General features: G+C 37.6%; 1 protein-coding gene across 5 annotated transcripts in view; it reads left to right on the top strand.

Annotated features, from left to right (window-relative positions):
- Positions 1-16680, top strand: part of sh2d4a (SH2 domain containing 4A) — a 46310-nt gene that overhangs the window by 11885 nt on the left and 17745 nt on the right. For all 5 annotated transcript variants that reach the window (XM_012965813.3, XM_012965810.3, XM_012965811.3 and 2 more), the window contains 2 exon segments: positions 13734-13893; positions 16025-16178. In XM_012965813.3, the coding sequence (XP_012821267.2) occupies positions 13734-13893; positions 16025-16178 (314 nt within the window).

The raw sequence follows: 16680 nt of genomic DNA, 5'->3' as shown, positions 1-16680 counted from the left end.
TTGATCTAATAAAACAGAATATAATTCTGAGAAACTTTACATTATTCATGACACTTTTTCCAATTTAAATGTAATTACAACTGAAAGCAGAATCTGTTCGTATTTCTGTTCACTGCTGTTTCTGACTATATTTCAAATATTTTGCTAATATTTCAAACTCAGCTTTTCTCTATAGATGGTATAGATGTGTCCTTGTCCCTGTAACACGAACAAAAGTTAATTGTTAGCAGCAAGTCATTACAGTGCTGTTTCATGTCTGATTGAGAAATCCTATTCCTGTAATTCCTCATTCCAGTGTTCTGGAATGCACCTCCCTGAAATTGTGTTTATCTTTGCCTCATGGTGCATGAAGTAAAAGTGTGCTGCTGCAAAAATAAGAGATCTACCTGTGACAGGCATTCTTCTGTGAACAGAGAAATCAGTGTTTCAATAAAATTCATTTTTTTGTCCTGGTTTTGGGATGAGAAAATGAATTTATGACTAACACATTATTGTTGTGATGTTGTGCTGACATATTTGTGATCTAAGGCTAATGTCCCACGTGGAGATTAATCATCCATGATAAATTTCTGCTACAGCTAAATCTCCCCGAAATGCCTTCCCACCAGCAATAATGTGAACCACCGGTGAGAAGGCATATGCATCACTAAGTCGCCCAAAGTTTACTTGCAAAGGAAACTTTGGATGACTGGTCTCCGAATATCATACTAAAGGTAAACAACCCATTTAAGGAAACTTTGAAAAACAAATTTACTATCTAGATATCCCCAAAGCCCAGGAGATATCTCCAGAGGAAGAAAATGATCCTGAGCTAGTGACTAATAAGTACTAATAGTACTTCCCGTTATTCACATTTAGGGCACTTAGGACAATGGCATGACACACGGAACACTTTGTCACCTGTGATAAATCTGCAATACTACATGGGGCAATAGTAATGTAAATGTGATTTACTTTACTGCCTGTGGGAAGGAAACGTCCCATGCACCATTACCCTAACACATGGACATTTTTCCTGCATTAGCTAAAATGGCAGCTGCAATCTTAAACAAACGGAGGGAGCGTCTAGGACTCTGGTATGGTAAAGCATTCTGCAAAATGAATGAGTTCTAGGTGGCACTAATGTGGCATATTGCTTTGTAGTAAAATGTCTTTCCTTCTCCTTTTAAGCATCTTGTGAAAATTGTTTTGTCCCTTGTAAAGGAAAATTCACTTACTAGGCAAGAAGCAACAGGAAGTCTAGGTGATTGCTTTATTGTCCTATTAGAAAGAAATATACACAGTATTGTATTTTTTTTTTGCAACATCTTGATGAAAGTGTTGTATATGTATTTATACAAAATATATCGCATGGCATTCAATATTTCATCATTTTTGTTTTTTTGCCAAATCTTAAAAAAAAATAGATACAAAGTTGTCCATTACCCTAAAGCCACATTATTTTAAGGGTTTAAATTTCTTTTGGCTGAACACTAAATAAAATCTAAATCTTGCAGATTTAGATTGATGGAACTCTGGTGTATCTATTAATGCATAATTAACTGGTCACATGGCACGCAACATATCCTAATTATTGGTTTTTGCCAAATACCAAATCTTCCAAAAAAGATTTGTCATATTGAATTTAAAACCCAAATTTACATATTAAAATTTGAAACAAAATTGCACGGTGCAAATAAGAAATGTACATAGAGTTGCCCAGTACCTTAAAGAAGGAATTATATGATCACTATGGGGGTGCCAAAATGTTAGGCACCCCCCAGTGATTGTAATCACTTACCTGATAACCTGGGTCTGTTAGAAGAAAACTGCACCTGCCCGGGGTACTGCAAGCAAGTGATCCTCTTCTTTCTTCTGTCTTCTCGCCACTTGTGCATGTGTAGTAGAGTGAGAAGCCAAACTTTAACTAAAAAGCAAGCTTTTTCACTGTACTGTGCATGTTTGCATGCATCTGCCCCAGGATCGCAAAGAAGATAGGCGGAAGAGGATTGCTTGCAGGCACCCCAAGCCGGTGCAATTTTCTGCAGACAGGGGCGCCGGCCCAAGGTATCAGGTAAATTATTACAATCACTGGGGGGTGCCTAATATTTGGTTTTATTTAATATTTTTTTTTTATTGTGTTTAACTGGACAAAATCTGAAATTAAAAGTAAAGTCGCATTCATACTTAAATTTTTTTTATGCACACAATCAAAACAAATCCATTAAGAAGCCATTTGTATGAACTGTTTTACATCTCACAGCCTAATGGGCTACAACTAAGGAAAGAGAAGGTTTGTTTATACACATGGCTTCTCATTGGGCTGGTGTTTTCTTTTTATTGTTCCTGTAAGCATTGGCAAAGGGTGTGATTTTCTTGTTGATCTTAATAAAGATTATGAACAGTAAATATTTTTTCCAGGTACAGTTTGATGTATAACACCCTAGTATAACAAAATGTAAATATAGGACCTATTGCATTTATTATTCAACCTAAAACTATATTGACTAGATTCTCCTATAACAACACAAGAACTGTAGTTGTAGTTAATAATTATTTTTGCCCTCAGTTTCTTGTAAGTAAGTGTGTAAGAAATTAAATGATGATTAAGATAAAAAGTAAACTTTTTTTTTTTCTATTTTTAAAATTATTCTGAACAACCCCCCAAAAACATACCTTAGTCCCTGCATTTAGTCTGAACTGGTTTCTGAATTATAAATTGAAATCTACAGCTACTTTCCTCTACTTCCTGTTACAGCATGAAGCCCCACCCCCTCTTCCTGCTGAGCTCTCCTTATCTGTACAAAAAGTTTGCAACTTGATTGCAAGCAATCCATCAATACAGTCCTTTAATCCCAATCTAAAACACTAATGTTATTACTAATTGGCAAATATTATACACCAGCATGGATTTTATTGAAAACATACAGCATCAGTTAACCTAAAATTTTTAAACACTGTAGGTTCTGCCCTATGGTAATATTGAAAGAATCAAAAATATGTAATCTCACATTTTTACTATTTGCTGATTAGTGGTAAAATTAATGTTTAAGAACAGGATTTTAATTGCTGTATTGATGGATTGCTTGCACTTGCATCATAACTGGTTTAACTGTGGTATTGAACTTTAACTCAACATATTTCCACAGTCAGCATATCACATAAATGAATTAAACGAGCTGTGGGTGTGTGAAACAGCATATAGTTAACACTATACTGTAGACAGATAATAATGTATCTCTTTTACAGCACACAATTGGTCAAACACACTTGTGTTTAATATTTATGAATCCTTGATTGCAGTGCTTGTTCTAAGCTGTTAGTACAGAAAAATAATCGGATAGATACTACATTCTGAGCAATGTGATATAATATACACCTGTTATTATTCTGAGCATCAGACTTGGCATTCAAGGACATTGAGGGACCACTCTCCCAACTAGATGTACATATTCTTAGTTTTCATAGGTATCATATAGGCCTATAGGGGAAATAAGAAAAAGTTGACAGGAATTGTCTTTGGCTTGGGCCCACAAGGAAATACTGTTGGAACCAGCAAGTGACCAGTCTATTCCTGGAATCCTACTGAAATCTGAGGGTTATTTATAAAGGCTGGGCACCCGGGCAGTAACCAATACCAATCAATCAGTGATTAGCCTTTCCCTTTTTCATCCAGCTGCAGGTTAAGCAGTGAAAACATGAAACATTGATTGAAATTTAAATTTTGTCTTGATACATCACCTTTAATAGCCAATTTCACTCATTAAAAGTGCACTTGGATACTTCTGGCAATATTAGTGCATTTTTGCAAAAAAAAAACAAAAAAAAAAACACCACAAAATTGTCCCCATAGTTAGAGCAAAATCCCCCAAATCGTTAAGGTCTACAAAAAATGTATTTCTGTAAGCAAGGACAGATGGGATGTTTTCAAACATTTTTACAGGGAAAATTTACCAGGACACAGTGCTGTAAAATATGAGGTGTGCAGTTTTTACCAGAAACATTGCTACAAGTAACTGCTAGGAAAACGCTTTGGAACAATGCTATGGCCATTTATTATAAGCTCAGACTTACTTTTTTTTTAATTTTTTTATAATTTTATTATAAGCTTAGACTTACTTTTTTTATAACTTTCATTAGTCTGGGAGATATTTCCCTGGTCCACTCCTTACAAATATGCAAAAATGTACACTATATAATTCAACAAATTGAGGAGAATGTAATTGTTAATAGACACCCTTAAGATCACCAAGCGAGCGGATCTTTTCCCGATATTCCCACCTACGCAGTCGGTTTGGGGACCGCATCAACGATCCAATACAGTCCCCGATCCGAATGAATTTTTTAACCTGTCAGATCGAAATCTGCCCAATTTCAAGCCAGATTTCGGTCAGGCAGGCCAGACGTTGTTTCCCCAACACAGGCCTGTATGGCCACCTTTAGGGTACCTACTGTAGCTTAAATAATTGCAGTAAACTCTGTAAAGAGTTTAATGACCAACACATTGCAGTAGATATAGCAGAAGTGTAGTGGGTTTCAGTGGGTACCTCAGTGTTGGACTGGGACCCCAGGGGCCCACCAGAAAACTTTAGACCCTAGACCCACTTTCCAAACTATATTTTTTTTTTCTCCTTTCCTCACCCAACCTCTTTATTCTTCTAGTCTCTTTTGTTTACATGCTAGTGTCTATTCTTCCATCTATGTCTCCTCTTTCTTCCCAATTAGAAGTAGGGAATGACCATGAAACAGGCCAAATGGTCAGGAGCAGGAGGGCCCACTGGGAGTTTTCCTGGTATCTTGGTGAGCCAGTCCGACACTGGGGTACCTGATGTCTGTTTTCAAAATGTGTGGGCAATTAGTACTGCCCTTTGCACATAAAGATTTAAAGGACATTGTAGATGTATAAACAAAGCCCTTTTTTCAGTTCAGCTGTGTAGGAAGCACATTGATAAAGTAGGGTCAGCGAGGAGGAATGTGATTCATTAGCTGGTCATAAGGGAAGTCCAAAGTGCAGTAATCTAATCTGCCAGTGCAGTGAATCACTGCAGATTGTGCAGAATCAGTGCAGATTTGTAATCCGGGTGCCCCCGTCCATTGCCTAACCCCTCCCCCGCACGCATGCACGCATATGCGGGGCTTTGTACTCGCATACGGAGCAGTGGGGGAGAGGTCCCCATTGCTCAGTATGGGAGAAAAAGTTTAACATGTGCCACCCCAGGCCCGGGCCTTTGTGGCCTTTCCACAAATCCGGGCCTGACTACATCACTTTGGATTGGGTCTGGCTACAGTTTTTACAGTTATAAAACACTAAATAAATATATCATAGATTTCTATAAATGAGTTATTTAAAATATTAATTTTATATATCAATGTATACACCAAATGTTCTCTTTTTATGTAACTGGCCTTCCTTTTAACATGCCTTTTACAAATGTGCTCTTTAAGGATTTGCTATCAAAAGTACTTCTGCTATGTCTGAATTGCATAAAATAGATAAGGAAGGCACTTTGTACAAGCTAATAATTGTATAATTCACATTAACAGATTTTTGTTATACTCCTTCATATTATATAAAGCCTCAAACGCATCATAGCCTGAAAAATCTGTTACTTTGTTGCTTACTAGTTTTTGAATTCTGTGTTCATGCAAAGAGACTGTATTTGTTAAATGCCCTGTATTTAGGCAAATACTCTTATACATACCAATCTACGTGGGCACAACAACAGAAAGCATTTGACACAGACTGCATGCACAGACTGACACAGTTCCTATGTAGGGTGGGATCTTGTTTGAGTACAGTCAAATTTATGTGTCATTCTTTTTTTTTTTTTAATTTTTAAAATAAATGTTATGCAAACTTATTTTTAAAGAAAATTTAAAGAGAAACTTTAATATTTACAAAAAAAGTTATCCTTATAGTGATATAAAAAATTTGATATAGTGCAGTCTGGAGAATGTCTACTATACCATGATACCATGTTTATTACACTATGCATTACTTTAGATATAACAGATTAGATATATAATTTCCCCCCCAGAAACAAAAGTGTATGAAAATCATGTAACCTGTTGTACTGATGTTTTTTCTAGAGAATATCCATAATGTCCCACCCCTGTCTCTTCCCACATAAAATGCAATACCTCTGAACATTGCAGGTCTCTATATACATATATTGCAAATAACAGCACATATGTAAAGCTCTGCTTCATCTAAATAAACCATTCTAATAAAAATATACTTTTCTAGCTGTATGTGCTGTTGGACAATCCTAAAACCAAAATTGTCATTTTAAGTAGAGATGTAGCGAACTGTTCGCTGGAGAACTAATTCGCACGAAAATCGGGTGTTCGCAAGTTCGCGAACTTTTAGCGATGTTCGCAATTTTGGGTTCGCCTTAGCTGGAGCCAAATTTTGACCTCTCACCCCATAGCCAGCAGATACATGGCAGCCAATCAGGCAGCTCTCCTTCCTGGACCACCCCCGGACCACTCCCTTCCATATATAAACCGAAGCCCAGCAGCCATTTTACATTCTGCCTGTGTGTACTTGATGAGTTAGCATAGGGAGAGAAGCTGTGCAGGGATTTGAGGGAGAGTTTAGGTAGCTTTGCTGACTAGTAATCTACTTTCTACTGCTCTGTATGTAGCTGCTGGGGACAGCTGTCCTTCTGATCTCATCTGCTGTAACCCAATAGTCCTTGTAAGGACTGCTTTTATTTTCTGATTACTGATTACAACAACGTATTTTTCAGAGAAATTTTTGCCCTTGATCCCCCTCCTGCATGCCACTGTCCAGGTTGTGGCACCCTTTAAACAACTTTAAAATCAGTTTTCTGGCCATTTATGGCTTTTCTAGGTTTCAAAGTTCGCCTTCCCATTGAAGTCTATGGGGTTCGCAAAGTTCGCAAAAGTTCGCACTTTTTGGCAGAAGTTCGCAAACGGGTTCGCAAACTTTTTATGTGAGGTTCGCTACATCCCTAATTTTAAGTACTAAGGGTCACTCCCTGCCATGTACAATTCACTGTACACACACAAACTAAGGGCACATATACATACTGGGCTACATGACCCAGTCTTTTACAGTTAAAACGACATTAATTCCTGTCGGCTGATCAATGAGGGAGCACATGGACCTTTACAAAATGGTGGCAAAGGTAAAGATATAAAAGGACAATATTTACTTAAATATATATGTGTTTGGTAAGATTATTTAATGGTTTACTCATTATGATATAAATTATCTGTGGTTAAGTAATCATTCTGAAGATATAGGGCATGGCCACACAGAGAGGTCCGCTTCCCTATGTTGCTCTGTGTCCCTGCACTGAAAACCACAATATCCGCCTCAGTGCAGACATACACAGCAGAGTGGAGCATAGGTTGGCATAAAAAAAATGACTGCGTTCACGTTTTTTCGGGTCGAACTCTGCTCTAGCTGTAGTTTTTAGTGTAGGCACACGATGCACAAGGAGGAGGATCCACATCTCTTAGACTGAAAAATGCAGGCTGAGACAAGGGGTTCTGTGTGCCCTCAGCCATAGTTTCATTTAAGCCAGCTACATCGCATGTAGTCAGAAATCAATGTATTTTATCTCCTCCGTGGAAAAGTACAGTAAGTTTTGTTTACTTTGTTTAAGTTAAATGTTTTTATTGATTTTATTCTCCTATTTAATTCTCCAAGTCAGATAAGCCAAATGATGTCAGTGGTGACATTCTGGGATAGTTCAGTGGGACAAATTACATGCAAACTGATTTGAATGCAGAAGCATGTGCCTCTGTGAATGCCCAAAAGCCACCAGGTTTAATTCTGAATTGTGATTTATGAAGCCTTCGTACATATTTTTATTTTGGCCTTGCATACGTTTTCACCAATCCCCTCGACTACACCCACTCAAGGTCACTGTCACAAAGCTCCATTTGATAAAAAACACAAAATATTAGCATGTTATACATTACTGCTGCTGTCTTACTGTTCTTACTGTCAATGCACAGACACTCTCATAAAGCAGGATCGTGGCCAAGTGATTTATAAAAATAGGGACACTGAGCCAGCAGCTGCAGATGAGGACTTTTCCATGAGAACTAAGGTTTTGAAATGTTGACTGATGGGAACCCTACTCTGACATCACCCATATTTTTTTGCTAAACGCACAACTGGGGAAATGTAATAAAAGGCACATGATTTTCTTTTATGATAGCAACCAATAAGATGTTTGCTTTTAAATATGTGTCTGATAAATCCTAACTTGCTCATTGGGTTAGGCTACAAAAAACACTTTGTACAAATGACTGACAAAACATTGGCTCATCAGGGTGCACATTGGAAGGATTTTGCTGCAAAAAGGTTTTTGTGCCTAAATCTTCCTTGTGTATGAGCTAAAGGGCCAGTGCCGTGTCTGTCAGTGCACACACAAGACAGGGTGGACAGGAGCAGATTGGCATTTTATACGCAAGTGGAGAAAACATGTGAATGCCACTGGCCTTTGTAATAGACCTATTAATTGCAAGTATATTATGTTTAGGGATTTTAATGGAAAGTTGGACACTAGTGTGTATTACTTAAAACATCTCAGCTACACTTTCATATAGTTTATTGCATAGGGGACTGCTTTTTTTTTAATTTACTTCCTCTGTCTAGCCATACTGTAAGGATATTGCCATTTAAATGTAACCTTTTAAAGGGGGGGATGAATTGATGTAGACTTACTGTGAGTTGTCCTCTAAACACAATTTTACACTGCTAATACCAGGCTTCTAACTCAACAGCTCTCTGACAAGGAGAAGGTCAGAATGTCAGTAACACTGTCACTTGCTGTGCTGATTTTGTATAGTTAACCTGAGAGAGCTGGTAGTCTAAAACTGCAGACTAACAAATGCTTTTGACAGCACTAAATATATAACATTTCTGTAAATTGCTAAAGTTCTTAGAGATGCAACCCTGGGCAAACCTTTATAAATTTTATATTTTGGTATAAAATCTCCAAACTGAGGTTATTCTGCAGAACCATTTTACAAATAGTTGGCCTTGACTCTTGCAAAGCTGCTTGTGGGATTCAGCAAGACTTGTTTGCACTTCTGTTATATATACACATTTATGTATTTTTTTAGAAGTAGAATCCCCTGTTGATCAGATAATGTGGTGTATCTAAAAACATTAAAAGAGAAGGAAAGTCATTTTGGCATTTTACTGCCAAATTAGTGCCACCTAGAATGCTATATCTATTCTGCAGAAAGCATTACCATACCTAAAGTAAAGAGCCCTAGAAGCTTTCTCTGTTTGTTTAAGATTGCAACTGCCATTTGCCATAGCTTCCTGCTTGCAGTCTAGCCATTATAGCTCAGATTACACATTCCTAAGGTTGGGGGTGAGTGAGAGAGGGGAGAGAACTATAGACTCTGGGCCCTTGAATTGATTTTTCTGAGAGAGGAAGTCAGATACCGAAGAACGTGTTTACAAAAAAAGACATAAGAAATCCGGTGTTTCTTTCTTTTCTTCCTTTTGATAGAAGCTTTTCTTTGACTGCAACTTTTCTGTGAGTGCTTATGGCTGTATTTACATAGACCTTTCTGATAAAGCTTACTTAGTTTTTACCTTTCCTTCACCTTTTAGGCAAGCTGAGAATTCTGACAAAAGGCACTAAAATGACCATTGACTAAAGATGTTTATTAGAGTTAAAGATATTTGGAATCATTTACAACCTCAAGTGCAGTGTGAAAAGGGCACAAAATGCAATGCAATACAGCATTTTCCCCATAATTCTAGAGTAATAGGGGGCAGTACACCTTATGCAGTAGCAGCCAATGTGTTAAAAGCACACATCTGCTCTTGCAGTTTTACATAAATTGTGCAGAACCTTCCAGCGTTCACCATCAAAGTGATGTGGGGACCCTGGGGGTACTTTAGGGGCATCAGTAGCTCCAGGGTTCCCCTGCATTAGTATGTGCATTGCATGTGCACTTGCAGTCATAAATGACCCCTGCTGTTCAGTATTCATCTATAAAGCATTGCATTTCATGTTGTTTGTTCATGTGATTTTGAAATTGAGTAAGGCATTGATGATACCTATTGTCAACATATGGGTCCTTGGGGATAAAAAGGTTAGGACCAGTGATGTCTTGCAATTTTGTACCATATTAGGGCTGCCATCAGATATTTTGGGGCATTTGTGCAATTTTATTATTAAGGGTCAGGCCACTAGTTCATGGCACTGAAAATTTAAAGCCACAACCATTTTTGTCGCCCTATCCTTTATGTCCCTGCACTTTCATGACTAATAACAAAAGGCCTGGGAATCGGTGCCAATGTCAGTGTGCAGTAAATACAAATTACTTACCGTATATACTCGAGTATAAGCCGATCCGAATATAAGCCGAGGTACCTAATTTTACCTAAGAAAACTGGAAAAACTTATTGACTCGAGTATAAGCCTAGAGTGGGAAATGCAGCCGCTACTGCTAAGTTTCATCAAGTAAATACCAATAAAATTACATTAAATGAGACATCAGTGGGGTATATGTTTTTAAATATTTATTTCAAATAAAAACGGTAAACTAGCTCTGTAAGTGGAGGGTCAACAAAAACAATTGTTATATCAACAATGATACCTTAAGAGTATTCAGCAACCAAGCTAAAACACAAAGAGTTAAAATCCTTCAAAACTATATATAGTTTATATAGAATATAAAGTGAAATGTCTAGTGCAGAATGGGACAGGTGAGGATGGTAGATGAAGATAAATTTGGGAGCGAGCCAGGGCACTGGAGGGTCTGGTTGCGGGTGGCCTAATTTGCACACAAAGGACAGAGGGTGCTAGTTTGGAGGGACCCATGGCACCCGACTCGAGTATAAGCCGAGGGCGACTTTTTGAGCACATTTTGGGTGCTGAAAAACTAGGCTTATACTCGAGTATATACAGTAAATACATTCAGAGTTCTGAATATATCATAGTGTTGATGTCAATAGTCTTTTAAAACTAAGGTATAGTGTATCATTCCTATTGAATAATTTCTTTGTATTTAATGTCAATATAACCGTATTTATAGTCCTATAAAGATACAGAATCAGAACTCTATTTAACACAGTTTGAATGCAAACTTCAAGTAGTGGTTCCCTTATCAGATTGTAAAGATTTCTTTGTAGCATGAAACACATTTTGGCTTTGTCCTTCCCTCACATCAGAGGTCCTTAGAAAACATTTACTATAATTTATTATATAAAAAATATATAAATATATTCTAGGTGTAGCACACATTGGATTAATTTATTATATATACAGACTACTACATAGTTCTTAGTCACAGAGCAGTGTTTTGTGTTATGACCAAAGGGAGCCATAACCAGTTACCCACCTTTTGTCAGGACCAGTTAAGTCCTGTTTCTTAATCCTGGGCCTCTAGGTGAACTACATGTGTCTTTCAACAAGGGTAAAAAAAGTAAGTAAAAGAGATGGCAAAATGTTTGTTGGGGAGGGTGGAATAATAGAAGCAACAGGAGCTGGATAATTAACATAAGGCAAATGGATGAAACAGTGGCAAAATCGTTTTCAGCCAGATTGACAGAATCTTGGAAGACTTGCCTCTTATTAGCATTTGCAGTTCTAAGGAACACCACATTTTTTCATAGCCACAATACAACATAAAAGCACATCAGCTTGCATTCCATTACCTCCTATTAAGTGGCACATTTAAGGTAGACCTTAAAGGAACAGTAACACTAAAAAATAAAAATGTTTTAAAATAATTAAAATATAATGTACTGTTGCCCTGCACTGGTAAAAGTTGCGTGTTTGCTTCAGAAAGACTACTATAGTTAATAGAAATAGCTGCTGTGTAGCCATGGGGGCAGCCATTTAAATTGAAAAAAGGAGAAAAGGCTCAGATTACATAAGAAGATACCAGATACTGTGTAGAATACAATGGGAATCTATGCTACGTATCTGTTATCTGCTTAGTAACCTGTGCCTTTTCTCCTTTTTTCAATTTAAATGGCTGCCCCAGTGGCTACACAGCAGGGTATTTATATAACTGTAGTAGTGTTTATGAAGAAAACACACAACTTTTACCAGTGCAGAGCAATAGTATATAATATATTAATTCTTTTTATACACTTTCATTTTTAGGTGTTACTGTTCCTTTAAAGGAGAAAGAAAGGTAAAAACTGAGTATGCTTTATCAATATTTTTTATTTTGCACAGTCTATCAATTTTACCCAGTTTTATTATTACACTGAACTGTTCCTTAAAGGAGAAAGAAAGGCAAAGTCACTTGGGGGTGCCAAAATGTTAGGCACCCCCAAGTGACATAAAACGCCTACCTTTTACCCCGGGCTGGTGCCCCTGTTAGGAGCAGCACCAGCCCGGGGTAGCTGCAGCGCTTCCTTCTCTCTCATGCGCGCGCATACGCAGTAGAGTGAAAAGCCCAACTTTAACAGAAAAGTCTGCTTTTCACTCTACTGCGCATGCGCCGACCGCTGGCATTTTAGGAAAAGGAAGCAGGAAGGAGGAAGCACTCCGCTACAGGTACCCCGGGCTGATGCTGTTTTCTCCGAAAAGGGGCACCAGCCCGGGGTACAAGGTAAGCGATTAAAGTCACTTGTGGGTGCCTAACATTTTGGCATCCCCAAGTGACTTTGCCTTTCCTTCTCCTTTAAGATCGACTTTTCTATGAGCAGCTGCTTTTTACATAGTACAAAGCAAAGCATGCAATCTGCTGCATGCATTAGTGTCTATTGTGTACCAGGAGTATTGTGATTCACCAGGACAAACCAAGCATGTATCAATGCCCTAAAGCTGCTTTCATGCTATGAGCACATTTGTAGATGCATATAAGGAAATCTTATACAATTTGCATTGCTTCAAATGCTACATGTATTGTGTTCTAGGACTTTTAAACTTATTAACCAATTACTACACCATTTTAGTTGGATCAGAGGTATTCACTACCTGTCTGAATCAGCCTTGGCTCTCACCTGTTTACCTGTGACTGACATTTAGAACCAAAGAACTAGCTATAGCTTCAGAGCAGAATTTGGCCACTCAATACAGTGGTATTTGCTGGAGTCAAATAATTTGAACAGTAAGAACACAGGTAAAATGCAACAAAAACATATAGAGGCTGATTTATCAAAGTACGATTAGGTCCGAATACTAAAAATTTGTATTTTTTCTATGTTTTAGAACTGGGCACATTTTCTGCGTTTCTTTTAGTTTATTTCCGCTACTTTTTCATACTTTGCGACAATTTTTGAGACAAAATCGTATTTGTCGCAACGAGTACGAAAGTTTCGGATTCATTCAAGCTTCGGTATCGTGACTTTCCTTGGGCCAGGTTGGAGCTGTAGAGTGCCATTGAGTCCTATGGGAGGCTTCAAAAATATGAACAGAAGGTTCAAAGGAGGTCAAAATTTTTTTGCGCCTTTTACGATCGGTTGGATTCAAAAATTTCTCCACTGTATTTTCATATGACCACAATGCGATCCGAAATTTTCATATTTGATACTATTTTTTCTTAAATATAGTTTTCTAAGTCTGAAATTTGGACTTTGATAAATGAGCCCCATAATGTAGTAGAACTTTGACGTTATACTAGTTTGTTTGTACTAGGATTCAAGTTCCATCAAAATAGTCTTAGTCAAGCTCATGTTAATGTCTAATGAATTGTAAATAAAAAATAAAAAAAATTGTTCCAATTGTTCTTTATAGTAAGCTTGCATAGTGTGTGAGATATTTATGTATTGCATTTTGTTTTTTTTTTAGCCTGTAATAAATCCGTACATTGGAGGTTTGGAACTGATCAGGAAGTCTGGGTCTGGGTCATGGGTGAACATTCATCTGATAAACCCTATGATCAAATCTGTGATGAAATTATCGCAGAACAGGCACGCAGAGAAGCAGAGAAAGAAGCAGAGCAATTAAGGTAAACTTGACTTTCTGGTATTGATCTGATTGGGGTGAATGGGATTGGGCAAATTTGTATTTGGGTAGTAACCCAGGGCAAGCTATCCTATATTTTCCTTGTTCTAATTTTAGCAGATTGAAAAAAATTAAATTTAGTTTGTATGTGTAGCACACCCTTGGGTGTTTGCTTTAGCAAGAGTGAGATGTGCATGGGCTGCACATAATTGCACATAGGGCACTATAAACTGGCACACTGGGAAACAGCTCCCTGCAACTCCTAGCCTCTGTATCACAAATATTACCTTTTGTTCTGCTTGCCCTGGTAAGTATCAGCCGAGCTGTTAAGGGGACACACATTAAATATCTGCCACTGCTTTGGTAATGACCAGGACTAGGGATGGGCAAAATAATTAATTGCTAATTATAGATGCACACGCCAATTTATTGTTGTGTGGCAAATTTTTTCACCCATCCCTAACCAGGACCAAAGATGTCACTTGCAAACAAATGAACTTCTTTATTGAATCCCAGCAAACACACACAAAGCAGTAACGGGAAACAGCTTCTTGAGCACATTGCAATGTTCGGGCTATACTTCCCCTTAGAGAACTCCGTAGAGGAAACTCTTTTTGAGTATTGCCATTACAGGTGATTCCACAGTGGTGTCTTGCTCTCTGGCACACTACATACCCCTGAGCTAACCCACTCATGTCCCTGAACTTTAATACCACAGGGTCCTAAACCCTTTAACATGCTCAGTGGAGCAAAGGACTGGTCAGCTAATTTTTCTTAGCTAATCCCCAATCCTGTAACCACCTCCCAGTAAAGTGAGGTCCCAGGAATAACTTTCCAGAGTCGCTACACATGTGTTACTGCCAAAGTTCACACTTGTCCATTGTTGATAAATGAGCTCTACTAAATTGATTATAAATGGAAAATATTTCGTCAGACTACAGTACCAATTTCAACATAATTTATTGAGAACAATGTTGAATAGTGTGTATAAATACACTATCATAAAACAAAATCTATGTTGGCTTACTTTTGTAGGAAACAGTTGCTGCTGCCATTGTATGACTGATTTAAGGCAATTTATTGTTTGGTATTTGGGAGGTTATATAATAAAAGTTGCAGAGATTGCTACAGGTCTACTCACCTGTGCCTGAGGAAAGATGAACTGCGACAGTCTGCAAATAAAAATGATTTCTTACTTGCTTAACGTGCTGTTAAACAGCTATACTAATGTTTGAGTCACCCTGTCGGAAACATTAAAAAACCATTGTGAATGTGTTAATGTACGCAAGTAAAAATTTTATCACTGTGTCATTTATTGATTCAGATCTGGCTGAAAATATTTGACGTTATACACTGCCATATGATTATGACAGCAACTTCTGTTTCTGAGCATATTCTGTTCAAAGCTTAAAAGTATGTCAGCAAAAAAGGGAGCAAGGTAACAATGGGTGTTGTAGATTAACAACATAGTTGATGATCTGCACTGTATAATATACCATTTGGAAATGATGTTCAGGCCACTTTACAGCATTTTATGCACAGTTCTTAAATAGTGCAAAAGCTCAGGGCAATGTTCCAGACCTACTGTACTTTACATGACATGCTTAATAGTCATGGTTATATCATTGTCGGGCTTATTTACAAACACTGGGCAAATGTGCTTCCAACCAGTAATTAGCTATGTTCAGTCAGCTGCAGCAGGAGTAATGAAAGCAAATATTTCAATGGTTGCCATGGGTTATTGCCCAGTTGTAAATTTGCCCAACCATTGTAAACAAGACCTTGGTTTTAAGTACCCCTTTTCAATAACACCAAGGACATTTCCATGTGACAAAGATGATGTACTGTCATGTGCTCTTTGCGCATTTTCGGCCGAAAAGATGTTCCCACCTGTACTGGTAGCTGTGTAAGGTTTGCTGTAACGCACCCCATGATATTGTATTTGGAATTGCAATTTGCGCCTGCTAAATTTTAATGTTGACCCATCTGAGTCTTACAACTTGTTTATTATATACTGAATTCTCAAAATCTAAGTTGGAACTTGCACTATGGAAAAATATTTAGGCCACAGTTTAACATAATTTTCTCTTACACAGAAATACATTTGTTTATTGTACAACTATTTTTGCTCTCAGGAAAAAACAAGAAGTGGAATTATCCCAATTGTCTACACTGAGACTGCACCCTCACAACAATGCTGACTTACTGAAAAAAAACACTGATACCAAGCAAATGGTTAATGAAAATGTCAGAATAGCAAATCAACAAATCATTAATGATGAAAACCAGGTAAATAATAATAATAATCTCTGTCCCTACGAAAACAAATAATTTTTTGGAAAGGCCTTTAAACTAACCCACTGTATTATATTTTAGCTGTCTATAAGCAAATTTTTAAAAGATTAGGTCAAGTTTATAATTACCCATTGTGCAAACTCAATATATTCTCAAAACTTCTTGTAAAATAAAATACTCAGGACTTTTTTAATCACTAAAAGGCAGGTCACCTTTTTTGTCACTGTGCAGCTATGGCATACACCAAATTTTTGTACCCTTGAAAAATTTAAAATGGCTTTAGTTCCACTTACACCCCCAAAGTACCTTACATAAGCGCTGGAAGTATTTTATTTTTTGCCATTCTGCAAGTTTCAAGTGGGAGAACAGGGAAAAGGTGACCATCAGGGAGTTCATAGAGCAGTAGGGGCTGGTAGGCTGTTGTCAGGCAAGCAACTGTAAATTTCCTGATTTCCTGCTTTTAAAGCATGAGGGCTGAAACTCTGTGTTCGTCATG

Source organism: Xenopus tropicalis, chromosome 1 (genome assembly GCF_000004195.4).
Source record: "Xenopus tropicalis strain Nigerian chromosome 1, UCB_Xtro_10.0, whole genome shotgun sequence".
Lineage (NCBI taxonomy): Eukaryota > Metazoa > Chordata > Amphibia > Anura > Pipidae > Xenopus > Xenopus tropicalis.
This window is presented reverse-complemented; position numbering and strand designations above follow the sequence as displayed.